Source organism: Vidua macroura, chromosome 10 (assembly GCF_024509145.1).
Source record: "Vidua macroura isolate BioBank_ID:100142 chromosome 10, ASM2450914v1, whole genome shotgun sequence".
NCBI classification, from domain to species: domain Eukaryota; kingdom Metazoa; phylum Chordata; class Aves; order Passeriformes; family Viduidae; genus Vidua; species Vidua macroura.
This window is the reverse complement of record NC_071580.1, coordinates 1,061,096-1,084,287: the sequence shown is the minus strand read 5'-3', so window position 1 is coordinate 1,084,287 and position 23,192 is coordinate 1,061,096. Positions and strand designations below refer to the sequence as shown.

At 54.4% G+C, this 23,192-nt stretch overlaps 1 protein-coding gene across 2 annotated transcripts in view; it reads right to left on the bottom strand.

The window, feature by feature from the left end:
• The window catches only part of KCNAB1 (potassium voltage-gated channel subfamily A regulatory beta subunit 1), a 68,987-nt gene that overhangs the window by 19,996 nt on the left and 25,799 nt on the right, over positions 1-23,192 (bottom strand). For both annotated transcript variants that reach the window (XM_053986922.1, XM_053986921.1), the window contains exons 2-4: positions 11,165-11,208; positions 3,347-3,384; positions 857-936 (exon numbers count right to left, since the gene is read on the bottom strand). In XM_053986922.1, coding sequence (XP_053842897.1) covers positions 857-936; positions 3,347-3,384; positions 11,165-11,208 — 162 coding nt within the window. The remainder of the gene's footprint in view (positions 1-856; positions 937-3,346; positions 3,385-11,164; positions 11,209-23,192) is intronic.

The following is a 23,192-nucleotide window of genomic DNA, read 5'->3' as shown; positions in this document are numbered from 1 at the left end:
GAGCAGCCAGACTGGCTCCCCTGGGATCCCTGCTGGAGCTGTCACAGCCCCAGCCACATTCCCTTTGTTCAGGGTTCACATTTCTCTCCCTGTGCCAGCACCAGTGGCACAAGAGGGGCACTCCAGCCTTTGCTGGGCTCAAGAGGCTTTGGGTTAATTAATTCGGGTTTATTTGATGGGTGCCCCAAACACAAAGGTTCTCCTGTCCCACTCAGGGATGAAGAGGCTTTCCAAGCACGCCCAGAGCCCAGTCCATCAGAGGGGGAGCAGAGAGCCCAGGGAAGGCAGAGGCAGCTCTGCCAGCCCCTTTTGGGCACACCCTGCCCAGGTGTGGCTCTGCCAGCCCCTTTGGGCACGCCCTGCCCAGGTGTGGCTCTGCCAGCCCCTTTTGGGCACGCCCTGCCCAGGTGTGGCTGTGCCAGCCCCTTTCAGACACACCCTGCCCAGGTGTGGCTCTCCCAGCCCCTTTGGGCACACCCTGCCCAGGTGTGGCTGTGCCAGCCCCCTTTGGGCACACCCTGCCCAGGTGTGGCTCTCCCAGCCCCTTTTTGGGCACGCCCTGCCCAGGTGTGGCTCTCCCAGCCCCTTTGGGCACACCCTGCCCAGGTGTGGCTCTCCCAGCCCCTTTTGGGCACACCCTGCCCAGGTGTGGCTGTGCCAGCCCCTTTTGGGCACACCCTGCCCAGGTGTGGCTGTGCCAGCCCCTTTGGGCACACCCTGCCCAGGTGTGGCTCTCCCAGCCCCTTTGGGCACACCCTGCCCAGGTGTGGCTCTCCCAGCCCCTTTTTGGGCACGCCCTGCCCAGGTGTGGCTCTCCCAGCCCCTTTTTGGGCACGCCCTGGCCCCGGGCACTCACTTGCCGGCCGCGTACACCTCGGCCGTGTCGAACAGGTTCACGCCGCTCTCGTAGGCGATGGTCATCAGCTGCTCGGCCACCTGTGGAGGCACGGGTGGACAGCCAGGTGACCACCTGAGCCCAGCACACCCCTCTGGCTGCCCTGGTGTCTCCAGACCCTGGCAGGGGGCTCGGGGACCTTGGCATGAAGTCAAAACCACCTGTGGCTTCCATTTTAGCCCATGGGAAAAGCTGCCAACTCTGTGTGAGGAATTACAAACCACAAGGGTTTGAGTAGTGTGATATTTGAACTAACACAGGGTGGAAAAGTGGAATTTTGGGGGTTTTAGAATGTGGTTCAGGGGTACAAGTTGGAGGAATCTGGGCGTGTCCTGACCTTCTTCTCCTCCATGTCCTGCTGTGCTGGTGACACTTTTCTATTGGTTTAAGGTAGAGACACACTGTCCAACATGGGTGGTGGGCATTGGCACAAATCTGTAAACATCCCACACGTAATTTTGAGTATAAAATGTGGGAGCCACCCCAAGGCTGAGCAGAGACTGCCATGGCTTCTGTACTAGACAGACCTCGGCAGGTCAGAGAGAGAAAGTTATAGATAAGAAAGAATAAACAACCTTGAAAACTCGACCTCACACATTCCCGACCTTTTCTTTGGCTGCCAGGCTAGGGGAACAAGGACTTTTATGATTTCGGGGTCATTCCAAGCAAGCAAACCCCAACAACAACCCACACCCCGAGCCAGCAGGGAAAATCCCACAGCAGGAAAATCCCGTGCCAGGCTCAGCCCCTGTGACACCTCCAGCAGGGCAGGGAGGGAGGGACACCAGAACACGGATTTACATCAACTCCCCCTGGAGCCAGCCTGGCAGGAATTCATCTCCTCTCACAGGAGCTTTCCATCAGGAAGAATTTCAGAGGGTTGCAGGAGACACTGTGCAGTCCCACAGGGTGTCACACAGGATGGGGGGTTCACACTCCTCTGGCTGCCTGTCCCGAGCCCTCCAGATCTGCCGTGGGCTGGGGAAACGCCTGAAGGTCACTTTGTGGAGCCCCAGAGGAGTCCTGGGGCTGCTGCTGCCCCCGGGGTGCTGCACCCCGAGGGGCTGAAGGCTCTGGCTCAGCATCCCGAGGACGTGTCCTGCTTTTCCATGGAATTTGTCCTGCTTTGCACGGAATTACGGGGAGCAAGGGGGGCAGGAGGACCAGAGTGCAAACTGGACACCAAAACAGGCCTTGACTGAGCGTCACTGACTGCTCATCATCCCACAGGGCCGTGAGACGGGACCAAAGCTGGGGGTGCTGGGGACCAAAGCTGGGGGTGCAGGGGACCGAAGCTGGGGGATCCACTGGGACCAAAGCTGGGGGATCCACTGGGACCAGAGCCAGGAATCCATGGGATCAAAGCTGGGGAATCCATGGGAACAAAGCCGGGGAATCCATGGGACCAAAGCTGGGGGTGCAGGGGACCAAAGCTGGGGGATCCATGGGATCAAAGCTGGGGGATCCATGGGAACAAAGCCAGGGAATCCACTGGGCCCAGAGCCAGGGAATCCATGGGATCAAAGGTGGGGATCCATGGGACCAGAGCTGGGGAATCCATGGGAACAAAGCTGGGGAATCCACTGGGACCAAAGCTGGGGGATCCATGGGAACAAAGCTGGGGAATCCACTGGGATCAAAGCTGTGGGATCCACAGGAACAAAGCCAGGCAATCCACTGGGACCAAAGCCAGGGGATCCATGGGATCAAAGCTGGGGAATCCATGGGAACAAAGCTGGGGGATCCATGGGACCAAAGCCGGGGATCCAGCGGGAGCAGCAGCGATACCATGACAGAGCGAGAGAATTTCAAGGAAAACCCCTTGGAATTCAGGCTCCTGGGCTCTTTTCCTCACGCCAGAGCCGTTTTGGGGTGGCTGCACGTGCTGGGGGCAGGCAGCTGCTCGCCCTGGGGCGCTCACATCCGTGCCACGCGGGCTGCAGAGGAGCTCCAGGGGTGATTCCTGCATCAGGAGCCATCTGCTCCAGGGAAAAGCACCTCCAGAGGAAACCCCAGCTCGTTTTCAGTGGTTTCAGCTTATTATGCCAAAAATAAATCACCTCTGCAAGGCCGGCCCTGCCTGTATTTAGGGCTGCTGCCCATTACATCCACACACAAAAATAGGTGCCAATTCCTGCTGCAGGAGCCCAGGGGACGGAGGGGACATTGCTGGGGACAGCAGGGGACAGGGGATGGCCCTGAGGGGTGATGGGGCTTTGAGAGGCCACCTCTGGGAATGTCAGGTTCTTTAGGGGGTTGTGGCACAGCTCTGTGTAGTGACTCGCTGCTGTCTCTCCGTGCAAGAACGTTTGAAATTTCATTTTAAAATGAAATTCAAACTTTAAAATGAAATTCAAATTTTAAAATGAAATTTAAATTTTAAAATGAAATTTAAATTTTAAAATGAAATTTAAAAACCCTCCCAGGGTGGGGTTTGTTCCATGCACTCACCTCGTCTGAGATCTGACCTCCAAAAGTAACCCAGGTCCCTGGAAAAAGCAAAATAATCCGTTACTATGAGAAGGTTTCGACATCAAAATTGAGATTTCACCAGAATTCCCTTTGGGATTAAAAGGGTTTTAGATGGGGTGAATGGCTCAGAGGGTGGTGCAGCCCCAAGAGAGCTCCAGGCAGGACAGGGCACCTGCTCCAGGGTGGGACTGGCACAGGCAGCTGCTCAGGCAGCACCCGGGGGATGCTGTGGTGCCAAAACACAGAGCTGGATTCAAATCGTGGGAGGGGTTGGGTTGGGAGGGACCCCAAATCCCACCCAGTGCCAGCCCTGCCATGGCAGGGACACCTCCCACTGCCCCAGCTGCTCCAGCCCTGCCCAGCCTGGCCTGGGCACTGCCAGGCCCTGAAACCTGAAGCTCTTTCCAAATCAGAAATCATTTTCCAAAGGTTCCATTTGACAAATTGGGAAAAAAATCTGTGATGCTGCCACAACGCATCATTTGGGGAATGAAAGCCTCCTTAAATATGTACTTCAGCATTTAGCATCCTGAAAGCCAAAATTAGGATTAAAAAAAAAAAAAAAAAAAAAAGGACATTAAAAAGAGAAATATTTCTTCTGACAGGAACAATTTCCAACCCAGAGTGACTTTTCCCCAGGAAGTTTTCCATGAAGCCAATGTCCAGTGCCAGCCCAGCCCTGGGCACTGCTTTCTCCAGGCTGGCTCCTAAAGCTGCTGCAGTTTAGGCTCAGTTGCTGACTCTGGTCTATTCTTAGGAAAACCTGGGGCATTATCTCTTTATGATCATTGCATAAAATAAAATAAAATAAAAATAAAAATAAAATAAAATAAAATAAAATGAAATAAAATATAAAATAAAAATAAAATAAAATAAAATATGAAATAAAAAATAAAATAAAATAAAATAAAATAAAATAAAATAAAATAAAATAAAATAAAGTAAAATAAAATAAAAAATAATATAAAATAAAATATAAAATAAAAATAAAATTAAAAAATTTAAAAATTTAAAAAATAAAATAAAATAAAATAAAATAAAATATAAAATATAAAATAAAATATAAAATATAAAACATAAAGTAAAATATAAAATAAAATTTAAAAATAAAATAAAAAATAAATAAAATAAAAATAAAATAAAATAAAATAAAATAAAATAAAATAAAATATAAAATAAAATAAAAAATAAAATAAAATAAAATAAAATATAAAAATATATATAAAATATAAAATATAAGATATAAAACATAAAATAAAACATAAAATAAAATAAAAAATAAATAAAATTAAAATAAAATAAAATAAAATAAAATATTAAAAAATAAAATATAAAATATAAAATATAATATAAAAATAAAATAAAATATAAAATATAAAATAAAATAAAATAAAATAAAATAAAATAAAATAAAATAAAATAAAATAAAATAAAGTAAAATAAAATATAAAATAAAAATAAAATAAAATATAAAATATAAAACATAAAGTAAAATATAAAATAAAATTTAAAAATAAAATAAAAAATAAATAAAATAAAAATAAAATAAAATAAAATAAAATAAAATAAAATAAAATATAGAATAAAATAAAATAATATATAAAATAAAATAAAATAAAATAAAAAAAATATAAAATATAAAATATAAAATATAAAATATAAAATATAAAACATAAAACATAAAATAAAATATAAAATAAAATAAAATAAAATAAAATAAAATACAATAAAATAAAATAAAATAAAATAAAATAAAATATCCTGTGGTGGAAGCATCATGTGGATTTAAGCAGATCATCATTCAGTTTGGGTTGGGAGGGACCTTTAAGGGTCAGCTGCTCCATCCCAAGGGACTCCCAGAGGAACAGGATTTTGTACCCTGGGTGTGTGTGTGTTTATTTTGGGAATGCGTATTTCCCGAGGCACTGGTGGGAGTTTGCAGAGCCCACACTGGGCAGCTCCCGTGGCAGGGAGACCCTCCTGGAGCAGTTCTGGGTCAGGAAAAGGAGATGCATTGGAGTTTTTCTGTCTCCAGCTCCTGTTTGTTGTTATCTTATCAAAACTTCAGCACTGTCTGCACCAGACTCTGCGTGCAGGAAAAACAGCACAGAAATGGCCACGACCTCGTGGTGCAAGGCTTTTCAATCTAATCAAAAACTGAGCTGCACAATTAACAAGTGACACCTAAATTATTTTCCTTTCTAACCCAATAACCGACCCCTAAAGACCCACAATGTGGATTTTTCTGCCCAATTACAAGACACCACCCAAACCCAAGAAGAAAGAAGAAGGGAACTCAAGACAACACCCTGTACCCTCCATCTTGAACCCATCCTAAAAATCCTAAAACCTGAATTTCTCACCCCTGTGACACACTGCACTGCTCTCCACAATCTATGTCACACTTTTGTGGTTTCTGGTTCACCTTGAGGCTTGGGAAGTTTTCTCCATGAATGAGGGTCAGGGTTAGGACACCCCAGAGCAGCCAGAGGAATATTCCCAATGCCCTGGGCTCCCACAGGTGGGGAAGAGGCAGCAGGGAGCTGGGCTAGCAGAGGTCACACGGGGCTCAGCAGGGCTGTGACAGCCCTGGGCCTCCTGCCAGCCTGGCACAGCGTCCCCCCCGAGCCCAGCACAGCTCCAGAGCTGCACAGGAATCCAGACATCAAATCCACAAATCCAGCCCTTCCCTGGATGGACGGGGCAGAGCTCCCGGGGCTCTCAGAACCCCCCAGAACCCAAAGCTCTCACTGAGCCAGGGGCTCAGGCTCCCAGCTGGAAATGCAGCGGGATGTCCCCAGCCCCTGGCAGTGCCCAAGGAGGGCAGGAGGGAGGGGTCCCTGCCATGGCAGGGGTGGCACTGGGGGAGCCCCTCCCAACCCATCCCAACCCATCCCAACCCACCCGTGAGGCAGGGACGGATCAGGACAGGGACTGCCGTGCTCTGATGCTGCCAAGGGGCAGAAACTGCAGCTTCCCTGCCTGCCTGAGCTTGGAAAGATGCAAAAGCTGCTCCCAGACCCTCATCAAAGAGGGAAGGGGTCCCTGGGCACCAGGACACGAACCCTGAGCAGGGGTGGGGGTGCTCGGGCAGCTTTGATCAGCCCTGCTCAGAGCACAGGCACTCATCATCCCTGGCAGCAGGAGCTCGCTCTCCTTCCCTCAAAAAAAAAAAAAAAAAAAAAAGGCCAATCTGAATTTTTTAATACGTCAGGTTTCTCTCAGTGCAAATAAAGCTATTTAAAGATGCACAAAGTGTGAGTTCAAACTGCAACTCCTGACTTCCTGCTGAACAACCCGAGCTGGAAAAGCCAAGTTTGCCACAGATCAGAGATGAAATGGAAACTAAATAAATGAGCAAAGAGCACACATTTTCTAGCTAATTTTGTATTTGCTTTAGCTCTATAAGGACAACAATAATGGGACAGGAGTACTCCTGCTGCACCTTGCTGGCTACAGACCTCAGGAGAGGTATTTTCTCTGATTATTGGAGTTTAAATGCTCTGGTCCTGCACAACAAAGATAAAACTGAAACCTGTTTTCATTTTATCTTTAAGCTTCTTCATGCAGATAAAAAAAAAAAAAAATAACCAAATGAAGCCTGATTTCCATGTTAAAGCTTCAGAGGTGTTATTTTTACAGGAATACATTAAAATGTGTTTGTACCAAAAAAAAAAAAATGGGTTGAGACTGTTTATCTCAAAGTGATTTTTTTTTTTCCTTCTGCGTAAGCAGCACACAGGTGCACAGGTGAGAGGGAAGGGGATTATTCATCCTCCCCACAGAGTGCACATCCTCTCTCAAGATTCACCTTCTGACACAAAGCACGTCCCACTGAGTGCCAGCGTGCTCGGGGCACGGGGACAGCAGCCCGAGAGCTCACCATGGCTCAAATCACAACAACAGGCACCTCCAAGCTCCTGAAATGCAAGAAGAAATACCTGTGGGTGCTGGGCAGCCCTGCCCGAGGTGTGCCCACCCTGCGCTGCCAGGCCCAGCTGGGCACAGGAGCAGCAGCAGGAGCCCGTGGGTGGGGGCTCCGAGGGGTCTCTTTCCCCACAACCATCACAAAAACCAGGCAGGGACTGAGTTTTGGCTGTGGGGTCAGGAGCAAGGGAAGGCACCCCCATCAAAGCAGAGCGTGGCGTGGCACAGGCTGCTCCCCTCCCTCTGCAAATTAAAAAAGGCAAAAAAAAAAAAAAAAGCACAAGGCACATTTGGCATTTCAAACAACAGCCAAGGATGATTCACAACCTCAGCCAACACACTCATTTGGGGAGAAAAATATACTGGAAAAAGATATGTATTTTTTAAATATATTTTTTCATTTATTTTTTTTTTTTAATTTGCTCCTTTCCCTTTTCCAAGCCACTGTCTCTCTCTCACCTACCCCAGCTCATGGTTTGGAAAGGCATCCCCTGCCCCAGGGCTCGGGCAGACAGACCTCCCACTGCTGCCCCTTGCCCATCACCTTCCTCCCTTCTGCCTTGAAGAGGTTTTCCAAGTGGATACCCTCAGCTCCAAGGGCAATTCCTGCACAGGGCCCAGCTTTGGCTCCATCTCCCCGAGCCCAGCAGGGTGTGGTGCCACCTGAGCAGTGCCACTGCCAGCACACCTGTGCCACCTGTGCAGGAGCAGAGGGCCGAGCCCCCAGCCCGTGCCAAACCTCACCCCCAGAGCAGGGACCGAGGGGAGAGCAGCACCTGCCCCCTCTGGGCTCACAAAACACCATTTCTGGTGTGCCCCACTTGCCCTTCAAACACCATTTCTGGTGTTTTGTAGTGTCCATGGGACTGGGGATTGGGGATTGGGATGGCAGCTGCTGTCCTGCTCCTTCCCCTGCAGGCAGGGCTCCTCACCTCGAGGGTCTCTCAAAGCAGCAGGAGCCCACAGGCAGGGTCCCCCCGAGCTGGGCCAGGGAATGTAGGAATTTCCCTGGAAGCAGAAGCACCTCTTGGTGCTCACCTGGAGTCACTCATCCAGCAGGAGCTGAAGGCTCAGCCCAGGCAGGAGCAGGACCCAGCCTGGGGTGCTCCCAGGGGAGCTCAGCCTGGCTGAGCACTCCCAGCTCCAGGAATGATGCTCAGCCCTGAGGGGCTCGGAGCCCTCCCCTGCCAGCACCTCGGGCAGGACCAGCAGAGGAGCTGATCCCACTGAGCCGGGAGGAGCAGGGTGTCCCTAAAGGGTCCCTGCTCTCAGCCCTGCCCACCTCTGACTTGTGCCCCACTTCCTTCCCCTTCTCCTCCACTCTCCATCCCGCAGGATGAAGCACACTCCCGCCTTGCTGGGGTTTTGCAAGGCTTTTGAGAAAGACTGCTGAGCCTTCAGAAAGTTTAGTGAGCCCTAAATTAGATTTTCATGCTGCAGAGAACACGGGGAAACACATTTATCTTTTGGGGAGCTGCAAGAGAGAAGCCACTGAGGAAAGGCAGATAAGCCAGAGCTGGGAGCAGACACCTGGTGGACCTGCAGGGACAGGTGGGATGGTTTTAAACTGAAAGAGAGGAGATTTAGATCAGAAATTGGGGAGAAATCCTTCCCTGGCAGGGTGGGCAGGCCCTGGCACAGGTGCCCAGAGCAGCTGTGGCTGCCCCTGGATCCCTGGCAGTGCTCAAGGCCAGGCTGGACAGGGCTGGGAGCACCTGGGACAGTGGGAGGTGTCCCTGCCATGGCAGGGGTAGCACTGGGTGAGCTTTGAGGTCCTTCCAACCCAAACCAATCATCAAAAAGAAAATGTGCTGTGCAGCAGGAGAAACACCTGCCCATTCCAGGGAATTTGGGGTTCTGGGTTCCACGCTTCCCAGCTCCCCTCTCCCTGCACACAGGGCAGGGCTCAGGGCTCGCTGTGCTGGAGCAGGAGGAGGTGCCCAGCAGCCTCCCCAGCCCCTGCACAGCTGCACTCACAAAGGCTCAGTATATTTAGATGCTGCTGCAGTTCCACTTGAAATCAAAGAAAAGCTCTGCAAAACTGTTTGGTTTTTTTTTTTTTTCTTTTCCTGCTGCTACTTCCTTCCCGTGGCTTTCTCCTCCACCACACCAGCAGCACTTGGGGAAGCTGTGAGGCTGATAAATAAAACTGATAAATAAAACCTCTGCACAGACAAGACGAGTCCTTTCCAAGGCTGGGGCTATTTTAGCCCGAAGAGCTCTTGGCAGAACAGGCCTTGCTTCTCCCACTTGTGCTACAGGGTGACTTTGACAATTCCCTCCAGTTTCAACCCAAACCCTGTTGGAAGAACGGGCTGACAGCTCTGGGAGCAGCCAGCCCTGGCAGAGCCCCCCAGATCCTCACCTGCCCCAAGGCAGCAGCACCCCCTCACCCTGGCAATGCTCACCTGGGCAGGTGACCCCCTGCAACTTATCCCAAACACTCTCTGCTCTCACAGCTTGTGCTCTACCAAGCTCCTGGTTTCCAACAAACAGCCCCAAGGCCTTGTTTTTCTGTCTGAACAGCCCGAGCAGAATAATCTGGAAGGAACTTAAAGCTCATCCCATTCCACCCCTCTGTTGGGCAGGGACACCTTCGCAGTAGACCAGGTTGCTCTGACCTAATACTAATAACAGAATTGTTAAATAATAATATTATTATTACAACTGGACTTGTCAAAGAAAACTCCAGTAACAACCAACCCAAATTGCACCCAGGATGGAAATTTCCTGAAGACTAAAGCCAATCCCATAGGTTGTGAGTCTGCAGACAGCAGTGTTTCCCTGACTGTTTCACAGGTTTCTAGCTTGCTGCAGACTCCTTGGATCTGTGGGTACATCAATTGATTTAAATACTCTGAGTAAGTGCAGAATGAACATTGCCATTTAGATTCGTAATTAGCTTAGATTCATAATTAAGCTACTGTTGTGCTTATAGCAAATCCTATTGAGTCACTTTATAAATGTTAAATTAGTCAACTGATTAAGCCCTGCTATTGTTGTGTTGATGGAGCATTGCTAAATCCTCCAGACACGAAGCACTGGTCAGTGTGAGGCTGAGCCTGGCACTGGGGCTGCTCTGACCCCCATGGGAGGGTCTCCCCCCACCCTGCAGCCCACCCCTCTGTGTGCCAGCATCCCCTTCCAGCACTGCAGACTGATTTTACCCTGATTTCCCTCCACGTGCTCTGTCTACGTGGCAATAAACCAGAATGTGCCATCAACCTCTAGGGTTTTATAGGTTTTATAAATGTGTGCTCAGCCTGGCTTCGCTGCTGCCTTTCTCAGCCATTCTTTAAGGAACCTGGGGTGGTGCCTCCACCTCCCTGGGGCGGTGCCTCCACCTCCCTGGGGCAGCACCTGTGACCCCCAGGAACGGGGAATGGGGCTGTGCTGGGGCAGAGCCTCCATCCCTGGGGCTCCACAGCCCTGGTGCCCAGCCCGGCACCGCGGGAGGAGCTCAGAGCAGGGCACAGCCTCCTCCTCCTCCTCCTCCTCCTCCCTGCAGGGCTCATCTCCATCACACAACACCATCTCTGTGTCTCAGGGGCTGCGTTTCAGAGCATTTCTCCGAGCAGAGGCAGCAGGAGCTCTCCAGGAGCCAGGCAGGAAACAGCACACGGAGGGGGGATAAAACATCGGTAGGGAATTCTGTGCTTCTGGAGCCAGCAGGGATAGCAAGGCATGGCATGGCATGGAGCTCTGCCCCAGCCCAGGCTGGCCCTGGGGGCTCCTGGGGACGCTCCATGGCATCCCCGCGGGCTGCTCCTCCCAGGGGCCGGGCACATGGGAGGGTTTCACAGCACAAACCCTGCCACAGCTCCTCCGCAGGGCTGGGCTGGGCTGGGCAGAGGGGCCAGAGGTACTCACCCAACCCCAGGCACGACACTCTCAGCCCGGACTTGCCAAGGTTTCTGGAAGGAAAAGAAGATAATTAGAAAATGCAGCTCAGCCCTCGAGGGACACACAGCTCAACCCCAGGGGAAGCCAGCAGCTGGAGAGGACAAGCCACAGCTTTTGCCCAAAAAAGCTGTGTTTTCCTCCAAAAGGGGCAGGTGTCCCACAGTGGGAGCTGGGCACCCAGGCTGGGGAAGGGTGGATGTGCTGCCATCCTCCTCCTCCCCCCTGAGTGCTCAGGGCTGGGAATAAACCCGAACACCTTCAGCTGTACCTCACACCCACCATCAGCTGGGGTCCCACAAACATTCCCTGCCCTTCCACAGCAGCCCAGAGTGGTTTGGGTGGGAAGGGCCTTACAGCTCATCCCCTTCCACCCCCTGCCACGGGGCAGGAGCAGGAAGAAATCACTGCCCAGCCCTCTGCTGCAGGCACCTCAAACACTTCTTGCTGCTCCTGGCGAGTTATTTGAAGCCAAATAAAAATAAACCAGAAGGAAAAGCCCAGCTGGCCCCGGGCAGGGTCAGGGGAGGGGCTGGGCAGCACACCCCAGGCTGTGACCTGTGCTTCCAGCCCGTCCCATTTTTCCACATTGGATTTTCTGGCCGTGTCAGGTTTTCATTCCTACAGCACAATTTCCCTGGGGAGCATCCCGGGGGGGGCAGGAGGACCAGCCCAGCACCAGCCAGACCTCGGGGCAGGACTGCCCATCCTCCCACCCCTTAATGCACTGCTGCACCCAAAATTTAGTGCTGCTAATGGGAATGTCAGATGCTGGGAGGCACAGGAACCTGACCTGCAGGTCTGTCTGAAAAGCTGCAGCTGCATCTCCAGCTCCACGAGCCCCCAGGCTCACAGCACAGCAAGGGCTGGCACTGACCTCTTTTTGTGTGTGTGTGTGTTCTATTTTTTCTTCTTTATTCCTTTTCTAGTTTTCCTTCCTTTTTTCCCTTTTTCTTTTTTTTTTTTTTTTTTTCCCACATCTTTTGAGTGCAAGCACAGCTGGAGCCTGCCCACCAAACCCATCCATGCCCAGAGCAGCACAAATCCTCCCCAGCACGACTGGAAGCCTCGGGAGGGTCAAAGGCAAAGCCCCAGAGCTGCAGCACCAAGGGCAGAGATTCCAGACTCCCAGACCCACGGGATGGGGATTTCTGCATTCCTTCTGGACACAGCCCACGCACCCCAAAACACCCCTTGCAGTCAAGTGCTGCTGTTCCTTCCCTCACAGCTTCCAATTATTTTATAGGATTTTAATCCTATTTCTCACCAACCTGATCTTTGCTGCTCAAAGTCTGCGGGTGCAGCTCAGCCATGAGCTCCTCTCTCCACATAAATATAAATACACATCTACCCATACACCCTTCATCTATATTTGCACACACATATATATTTTATATACTCCCTTTGCACATACACCCTTTAGCTCTGTGCACTTACATATCCTTTATGTGTAACCTTTTATGTAAATGCCCACATAGCCCCCTCAGATCTCTATGTTCATGGCCACACCCTTTTTATATGTACACACAGAGATATTCCCAGAATCTATGTGCAAATACAGATCCTCTCCTCACATCCCTTTACACAGCCCTGTATCGACGTGTTTGCACGGACACACAGTGTGAGTGCATCTCTGGGGTGTTTCCCTGCATTTATAGGATCCACCACCTGCATTTATAGGATCCACCACCCCCTGGCAGTGGGATCTGCTGCAGGGTCTCAGCTCAGACCTCAGTGATTGTCCTGTCCTCCCCCACAGCTCCCCCGTGCCACAATGCCAGGGCTGGTCCCTCCCCAGCTTTTGGGGTAAAACACACCAGGTTTGCTCCAGGGAGCAACACCCAGCTCTGTGAAGAGTCTGCTCAGCCAACAAATCCGGGCAGAAATGCTGTGTTTGGGTTTCCAGAGCTCTGCCATTTGCTCAGCACACACCTGACCCGGATATTTGGGGAATTGATGCTGGAAATGCCAAATCCCTGCAGGGCGAGATCCCTCCTGCACAGGGAGCTGGGAGGCTGCTGGGCAGGAGGATTGCTGAGCCCATGGCCCAGCCTGGAGAGCACGGCCAGGTGTGCAGAGAGGCCCCACCAGCACGGGGAACTGGTCACACTGGGGATGGGGAACTGGCCACACTGGGTGGGAAACTGGTCACACTGGGGGGAACTGGTCACACTGGGGGGGAACTGGTCACACTGGGGGGGGGAAACTGGCCACACTGGGGGGAACTGGTCACACTGGGGGGAAACTGGCCACACTGGGTGGGAAACTGGCCACACTGGGGATGGGAAACTGGCCACACTGGGGATGGGAAACTGGCCACACTGGGGGGAACTGGTCACACTGGGGGGGAACTGGTCACAGTGGGGGGAACTGGTCACACTGGGGGGAACTGGCCACACTGGGGGAAACTGGTCACACTGGGGGGAACTGGTCACACTGGGGGGGAACTGGCCACACTGGAGGGGAAACTGGCCACACTGGGTAGGAAACTGGCCACACTGGGGGGGAACTGGTCACACTGGAGGGGAAACTGGCCACACTGGAGGGGAAACTGGCCACACTGGGGATGGGAAACTGGCCACACTGGGGGGGAACTGGTCACACTGGGGGAGGGAAACTGGCCACACTGGGGATGGGAAACTGGCCACACTGGGTGGGAAACTGGCCACACTGGGGGGAACTGGTCACACTGGGGGAGGGAAACTGGCCACACTGGGGATGGGAAACTGGCCACACTGGGTGGGAAACTGGCCACACTGGGGGGGAACTGGTCACACTGGAGGGGAAACTGGCCACACTGGGGGGGAAACTGGCCACACTGGGGATGGGAAACTGGCCCCAGCACAGACCCGGTGCTGTGTAAGAGCTCACTGAGCCCAGCCCTGCTCCCTCCTGCAGAGCAGGAATTTGTCTGGAATTCGTCATTCAAGACCTGCTTCTCCCCTGCCTCCCAACACAGAGGAAGCAACACAGCGAGAAACCCACAAAAACCCACCGAGAAAATACTCACATACACCTACACCCATTCTGCAGCAGCCAGGTGGATGCAGACGGAGATAGAGCAGACAGACAGACACACAGACAGACACACAGACACGTGCCTGAAGCTGCACAAGCGCCAAGTAAAATCAATGGGCTGTCTCCAAGTAACGGGGCAGTAAAAGCTCTTTGTGCTTCCACTGCACTAATTCCGGGCGCAGGGACAATGAGGCAGCTCCGTGCCTGCAGCTGAACTGGCAGCAGCCCCACAGCTCCCCGAGGCTGGCTGTGCTGGGAGCAGGCCTGGGAGGTGCTGGGAGTGGTGGTGGGAACAAATCCCAGCTCATCGGGAGCACCTGCTCCGGCCGTGCACAGCTGAGCATCCCCTGGGACACTGCTGGGTGCCCGTGCCAGCGGGCTCAGGGGGCTCCCCCGGAGCCTCTGGGCTGGAGGGGCTCCAGGAGAGCTGGAGAAGGGCTTGGGACAAGGGGGAATGGCATCCCACTGCCAGCAAACAGGGTTGGATGGGATGATGGGAAGGAATTCCTCTCTGCGAGAGAGCAGCTATCAAAGAGGACAAAGCAGGAGCCTCTGGGCTCTGAGGACCACTTTGCCCGGCCAGAGCAGCTGGTTGAAAGTCAGCTCTGACCCATCCTCCCCTGGTTTCCACGAGCACGGCCATCGTGCTTCTCCTGCGCTCTGCAGGCGTGGAGCCATGGCTCTGCTCCCACGGATCACTGCCCAGCCCCAGAGAACACGGGGTTAACTGCTGCTGGGCCCCATCCCTGCAGCCACCCCCGTCCCCCCAACACAGCTCCGACCTCCCAGTCGGGAGCTGCCACCTTTTCCTTGACTTTTTCCCCAAACTTGCCCCACAGGCAAGGCCTGAAGGTGTTCAGCACCTCAGCTCGGAGCTCCTTTAAAGCCAAGCAGCATCACACTGCTGTGCTGCCCAAAGCTGGGCTACCGCCGAGCCAAGCCTGGCCACTGGAGAGGCCTCACAGGGGGATGGGGTGGGGACAGGGGCAGGAGGGAGAGATTTTGGGGCAGAGCATGGCACAGCCACTCTCGGTGCCCACAGCAGAGCTCTACAAACCTCCTGAGGTCACCCAGGCCACCAAAACCCCCGAGGCAGGAGAGCTACAGCCACCTCAGCCCACAGGGCACTGCTTTATTCTGGGGAGAGAAGGGACACCCCAGTCCTTCTGCTGTCTGTAGCTCTAAGATGCATTTTAAGCTTAACTTCAAACCTTTCCAGTCTCCTTCTCCAGGGAGCAGCCTTGGGACAGGTGAGCACAGCATTTGTGCTGTCCTGGAGCCTGGCACTGAGCAGGGGACCTCAGCCCCCTGAGAGCCCTGCCCTGCAAGTGGGTTTAACTGGGCCCTGCCTTGCTGGCACCACCCAAGGGTGACATTTCCCTGCCCAGCAGGAGCCTGGGCTGGCACCACGTCCCCGCAGCAGCAGCCTGGCGAGCAGAGCGAGCTCTGAGTCACAGCAAACACAGCCTGGAGCCTGGCACGCCGCTGAAAACAGCCCGAGGCGCCCAGCAGGGCGGGCAGGGCTGGCATCTCCCTTGATTAGGCTTTTCCTCGCTCCCGAGGGATCCCGCCAGGCTGGGGCAGGAGCCCTGCAGGGAGCCGGGGCAGCATCCCCGGGAGCTGCTGCCAAGCCCAGCCAGAGCCAGGTGCCAGGCAGGGAAAAGGCTGGCGAGGGGCTGCGAGCCCAGCCCGGGACAGCAGGGAAGGGGTGGCACCTTCCTGCCGGGCAGGACCCCCGGGATGGCACAGCCACAGGGCTGGTCACCCCCCCCTGCCCTGCTGCTCCTGCCTCATCCTGCCCCACACCCGCAGGACCCTCCGTGCCCACTGGGGATTTCCCTGGGATGAGCTCAGGGTTTTGCCCCGTGGGCAGCGCCCCAGGACCATTCCAGCTGCACAGAGACCTGGAAAACTCGGCTCAGCTGCTGCCAGCCCTTCCCAGGCTGCAGCAGAGGGCAGAGCCCCTACCTGGGCACAGGTGTCACACCTGGGCTCCCACGCTCTGATCCACCTTGCCCCTGACTCAGTCCCAGCAGCCACAGGGCTCCTCAGCCCCCACGGGGATCCACACCTGGCTCCCCAGAGGAAAACCACAGCCCAAACCCACCCCAGCAGCCAGCCCTTCACTCCTGCAGACACACTGCTCAGAGAGCCACCTGGGCTCTGCTGCAGAGCTGAGTAATCCCCAGTTAATTATTCCGTGAAACGTAACGGGCTCAGGGGCTGACACCAGCCTGTGCAGGACAGGGAGGCACCACATCCAGCCCCGAGGACACAGCCAGAGCTGCAAAAGCCTCCAGCTCCTCCAGTCTGGGGGGAAAGCCATCATGTGGCTTGTCAGCCACCAAACTGCGAGGAGACAATGGGCAAAACCAAGGAAAACCCTAAGGGACGCATCCAGTCGGGAGTGCTGGGGGAGGAGGGCTCCTTCTGTGGCCAAAGAAAGCACCAGGGTCCAACTTCACACTAAAGGTCAAGGTGGCAGTTTTGGCTTCAGGAGCCCTGCAGTTCAACATCGGGAAGTCCAGAAGTGACACAAAGGGAAAGGGAGGACTAAACGCATCCTGCGGCTGCCCAGAGGCATCTGGGATAAAACCTGACAGCAAAAATGGGAAATAGCACAGGTTTTCAAGACTCTTTTAACTAAAGTCAATGTTACACACATAATCCAGTCTTCAAGCAGGGCCACATTACAAGGAAAAGTCCCCTGGGATTTGGTTTCACCCTCCCTTGCTCCTGGGAAGTGGATGCTGCACAGAATCCTGCCCTAAACCAGCAGTGCCCAGCCTAAACCTCCCTCAGCACAGGGCAGCAGCGAGGATGGAGCACGGCATGGAGAATTCTCATTGTGCCTCTCCCCTCAGCCCATGCCTCCCTCAGGGTTTTCATGGGAATCTGGAGTTGAATTGTTCCCTGGGAAGGGTAAGTGCTGCCTGCGCAGGCAGAGCTGAAGGAGAACTAAAGGAATTGTAATTGATGTATGTACATGGAGATGTGGGATGAGCCCGGAGCAGAGGGCTCCCAGGGGAGCAGGCACAGGCAGCCTGGGGAGCCAGGAGAAAGAGAACTGGAGAGCAGGGGCCCTGGGGAGGACGAGGCTCAGCTGTGGCACACAAACCGAGGCTTTAGGAGAAAAAAAAACCCAGGTGGTGACATCTGTGTGACCACCGGCTGCTGAGGCCACAGGGACAGCAGAGCCCTGCAGGGGGACACGGGCACTGCCGTGGGGGCAGAGCCAAGAGGCTCTGCAGCCAAAGAAAAGAGAGAAAGCAGGGGTTAAACGTCCCTGCAAAGCAGCCCGTGCCACAGAACCACAGAACGGGGCTGTCTCCTGTGGCACAGGGCAGTAAATCATTGTAATTGTGGGGCTGTAATTAATGCTGGAGCAGGGCAATGCTGAGAGCCCAGCCGTGGCACCGAGGGCTCTGCAGCACTGGGCTGAGGGGCCCGGGAGCAGCCCCAGGGGCTGTCCCTGTCCCTGCAGGGCCACCTCCATCCTCCCAAACACAGCCCAGCCCCAGGCAAGCCCACAGCCAGCAGTGGGGAAGGACAACTCCCCTCCTCAGGAAACCCTCACCATCCATCTCCAATCCCCCTCCATCCATCTCCAATCCCCCTCCTCTGGAAACCCTCACCATCCATGTCCCAATCCCCCTCCTCAGGAAACCCTGACCATCCATGTCCAATCCCCCTCCTCAGGAAACCCTCACCATCCATGTCCCAATCCCCCTCCATCCATGTCCCAATCCCCCTCCTCTGGAAACCCTCATCATCCATCTCCAACTCCCCTCCTCAGGGAACCCTCACCATCCATGTCCCAATTCCCTTCCTAAGGAAACCCTCACCATCCATGTCCAATTCCCCTCCTCAGGAAACCCTCACCATCCCTCTCCAATTCCCCTCCTCAAGAAATCCTGACCATCCATGTCCCAACTCCCCTCCTCGGGAAACCCTGACCATCCGTGTCCCACACCCCCCGTGCATCAGCCCAGCTCCTGCAGGGCACACGGAGCTGGAAGAGCAGCACAAAACCCACACAGGGACACAACCAACACCCGCCGCCTCTCCCGGCAGAGATTTATGGCCTGAGACACTTGTGCTGCTTAATTACCTCGTTAACCTACAACCGGTTCCCGTGTCCTTCAGGGACAGAGCAATTACAGCACAATTCCCTTCATCCAGGTGGGGATTTGCTTCCCTGCTGCCCTGCTCTGTTTGCAGCAGGGACAGTTTGGGTTTGGCCTCTTCAATGAACACCCCCAAATCAGCCCAAACCTTCCCTTCCCCTGCAGCATTCCCAGCTGGAAGGGATCAGGATAACCATGCTACCTGCTTGTTTATCTGTGTATCTATCCAGCCATCCAGCTTTCTATTGATTTATCTGTCTATCCATCCATCCATCTATTGATTTATCTGTCTATCCATCTATTGATTGATCTGTCTATCCATCTATTGATTGATCTGTCTATCCAACCATCCATCTATTGATTTATCTGTCCATCTATCCATCTATTGATTGATCTGTCTATCCAACCATCCATCTATTGATTTATCTATCCATCTATCCATCCATCTATTGATTGATCTGTCTATCCAACCATCCATGTATTGATTGATCTGTCTATCCATCTATCCATCTATTGATTTATCTGTCTATCCATCCATCCATCTATTAATTTATCTGTCTATCCATCCATCTATTGATTTATCTATCCATTCATCCACCCTTCTATCTATCTATCTATCTATTGATCTGTCTATCCACCCATCCACCCTTCTATCTGTCTATCCATCCACCCCTCCATCTCCCATCCATGCATTTATTCACCCATCCATTTATCTATCAGAAACGAGACAGAAAAGGAGAGGTTTCCCCCCCCTATGCAAAACCAGAAGTTTTAAATAAAATCTCTGCAATAACACATACAATGACTAAAACATTTTCGAGTCCACACCCACAGAAGAATCACCAGGCTTGGGAGAGCTCCACAGAATTCAGATAAAGCTGCTTTTGGCTTGCTCCAAGCCTGGTTTCGTTGCCCTGTGTCTGTGCTTGTGCCCACAGCAGCCAAACTCGATCAAAATAAAACCTGAGGGTTTTATGGTCCCAGTGCAGCAATCTGGGGGCAGGTGACCCCCAGGGGACCCCTCACACACCCCCTCGCAGGTGGGGGGATACAGCCAAACTGGGGAAATCATGGCACAGCTTTCCTGATATAAATTGCAGAGAGTTTGTCTTATTGCTACAAAAATATGAAAAAGAAGAAAAAAAAAAAAAAAAAAAACGAAGAAGAAGAAGTAAAAAAGTCACTGCTCCTGACGCTGGTGGTGGGAAAACAACGTTGCTTAGAAACATCCCCATCAGGGCTCCAGATCCGCTCCTTTCTGTGCAGAAATGAATAAAATATGTAATTTATTCCCTGAAAAAAGAGCCTGTTTCAAGAGACACCGAGATCCTGATGAAAGCAGAGACCCTCCCCATCTCCCTCTCCCGCTGCAGCTCATCTGACGTCCCTCACCTGTCACCTGTGCAGTGGGGACAGTGACACCTGGCTTGGCCTTGACCCCAGCTCCATCCCTGGCTCCTGCAGGGGAAAATAGCAGAATCCCAGAATCCCAGAATGGTTTGGGTTGGAGGGACATTAAAGCCCCTCCAGTGCCAGCCCTGCCATGGCAGGGACACCTCCCACTGTCCCAGGTGCTCCAAGCCCTGTCCAGCCTGGCCTTGGGCACTGCCAGTTCTCTGTGCCAGGGCTTCACCACCCTCTGAGTAAAGAATTTCTCCCCAGCATCTAATCCAAATCTCTCCTCCTCTCTTTTCCAGCTGTTCCCGTGTCCCACCCCTATCTGCCTGTGTCTGAAATTTGCTCTCCCTGTGTTTTACCAGCGCCCTGCACGCCCTGGAAGATGCTCAGCTGGTCCTGACACCCCGGGAACATCCATTCCTCACGATCCACCGGGCTCAGGCTCGCAGGGAGCCGAGGCTGGGCCCCACGGAGGTGTTAATTCTCGCCTTTAATGAACTTGGGTGGTTTCCTGCTCTCAGCGCCGGGTTTCCTCCGGCTCCCAAAGCCCTGCGGCTCTCGGGCCATCAGGAGCCGTCCCGGGCCAGGCTCCGCTGGCAGGACTCGTCTCTGCCTGGGTGGCAGGAGAGGCAAATGCTGCTTTCCGTGTCCGGTGTCGGGAACAAAACACTTCCCAAAACGCGCACGAAAGGCCAGGCAGATGAGATTTTGGGGAGAAATTCTTTACTCAGAGGGCGGTGAAGCCCTGGCACAGAGAACTGGAAGAGGCAGCTCGCCCCGGACCGGCCCGTGCCGCGGTGATTGCAGCGCTGCAGCCGCAGCTCTGGGCTGCCGCGGGCGCTGCAATCCCCTCTGCTGCACTCAGGGGGTGACGGGGCCCCGGGACACCCCAGCACCCCGGGCGGGGACGAACCACGGCGCTCTGGGGTGCCGCAGAAAGCCGTCACTGCTGGGAGCGATGGTTCGGCGAGGATGGGGTTAAACCCGTCCGTACTGCGACACAAGCGGGGTGGGGTTGGGCAAAGCCTGCCGGGCACCTTTCCTTGCCCTGGCACAACCCACCCGCCTGCCTGGCTCCCAAAAAGGAGCGTGTTTCACCCCGATACCAGCCCGGCTGCTCCGTGCCATCCACGGCAGACAGCGCAGCCGAGAGGGGCCCGCCCGTGCCCGCAGTGCCACCCGTGCCCGCAGTGCCACCCGTGCCCGCAGTGCCACCCGTGCCTGCAGTGCCACCTGTCCCCACAGTGCCACCCGTGCCCGCAGTGCCACCCGTGCCCGCAGTGCCACCTGTCCCCACAGTGCCACCCGTGCCCGCAGTGCCACCCGTGCCCGCAGTGCCACCTGTCCCCACAGTGCCACCCGTGCCCCGTGCCCACAGTGCCACCCGTGCCCGCAGTGCCACCTGTCCCCACAGCATCACCTCGTCCCCACAGTGCCATCTCATCCCCAGAGTGCCACCTCATCCCCACAGCATCACCTTGATCCCCTGAGTGCCACCTGTCCCCACAGCATCACCTCGTCCCCACAATGTCACCTTGATCCCCACAGCGTCACCTTGTCCCCAGAGTGCCACTGTGATCCCCACAGTGCCACCTCATTCCCATGTCCCCACAGTGACACCTGTGCCCACAGTGCCACCTCATCCCCACAGTGTCACCTGTCCCCACAGCATCACCTTGTCCCCACAGTGCCACCTTGATCCCCACAGCGTCACCTTGTCCCCAGAGTGCCACTGTGATCCCCACAGTGCCACCTCATTCCCATGTCCCCACAGTACCACCTGTGCCCATAGTGCCACCTCATCCCCACAGCGTCACCTTGTCCCCAGAGTGCCACCTTGATCCCTACAGTGCCACCTCATTCCCATGTCCCCAGAGTGCCACTGTGATCCCCACAGTGCCACCTCATTCCCATGTCCCCACAGTACCACCTGTGCCCACAGTGCCACCTCATCCCCACAGTGTCATCTGTCCCCACAGTGCCACCTCATCCCCACAGTGCCACCTGTCCCCACAGCGTCACTTCATCCCCACATCCCCTGTGGCCCTGGGACCTTTGGGTGCCCAGACCAAGGCCCCACGTCCCAGCCAAGGTTCCCTGTGTGGACAGAGGCCGGGACAGCTCCAGGCCAGAAAGCTGCAGCACAGACAGAGAATCAGCCACAGAATGTCCTGAGCTGGGAGAGTCACAGAATGTCCTGGTCCACAGGGACCAGCCAGGAAGAGTCACAGAATGTCCTGTCCTGACCCACAGGGACCAGCCAGTCCCAGCCCTGGCCCTGCACAGCCCCCAGCAATCCCACCTGTGCAGCCCTGACAGCGTTGCCCAAACGCTCCTGGCCTGATGAAGTTTGGATATTTATGCAAAGCACCAATCTCAGGGATTTTTTACCTCTGTTCCCAACTGCTGAGCAGCACAGACAAACACACAGAGCTGCAGCAGCTGGACCAGCGTAGGTGGCCCGAGCTGAAAACACAGATTTCTGCTCTGCCTTGAGCACGTGCATCCTTCACTTTGCTCTGGCGCTCAATGTGACACCTGCACGGTGTGACAGGGCTCGTGTTTGCTGCTCTGCAAACTGCTGGGAGAGCTCCTACCTGTTACAGAACCAGAAGGGAATTGGATTTGGGTCCCTTGCTGCAGCGGCAGCGCAGTGAAGGCGCTCCTGGAGCAACGCTGCTCTGCTCTCAGGGCAGGAGAGCACAGAACCACGGGATGGTTTGCGTGGGAAGGGACCCTAAAGATTATCCCGTTCCACCCCTGCCATGGGCAGGGACCCCTCCCACTGTCCCAGGTTGCTCCAAGCCCTGTCCAGCCCGTCCTGGGACACTGCCAGCCCATGCCCAGACCCAGGTGTCCCTCTGTGCATCCTCCTGGCCCTGCTGCAGGCAGGAGCAGGGGCGCTCAGGACTGGGGCAGTGATACACAGGACTGGGGCAGTGATACACAGGACTGGGGCAGTGACACACACCAGGAAAGGGAGCTGCTGCTCGGGCACTGGGGAAGGCAGGAGGGGGCTCCTGGGCAGGGGGCACCCAGCTGGCACCCAGGAGGGGCAGCCAGCCCAGGCGTGGATGGCACAAGGGAGGAGCAGGTGCCTGAAGGGCATCCAGCCCCCGTTCCCTGGCTCCCTCCTCACTTCCCAGCTCCTCTCCCGTACTCGCAGGGCCACCGGCTGCGTGGGTGGTCGCCTCAGCTGCAATTCCCCAGCGCTCTCCTGGGCTGCTCGCTCACAGAAGTTGCAGATGAGTTGCAGATGACGCATTCAAATGGAGATAAGGCAGAGGAGATGGCCCCGAGCCCGCGGCCGGCCGAGCCCGCCCGGAGCCATGCCCAGCCGGGCACAGGTGCCCGAGGAGCCCCAGCTGCGGGGTCACCGGGGGTGCCGGGCCGGGCAGCGGCGTTCCCCGGGAGCAGCTCCTGCCCAGGGCCCGGCGCATCCCCAGCGCTGCCCC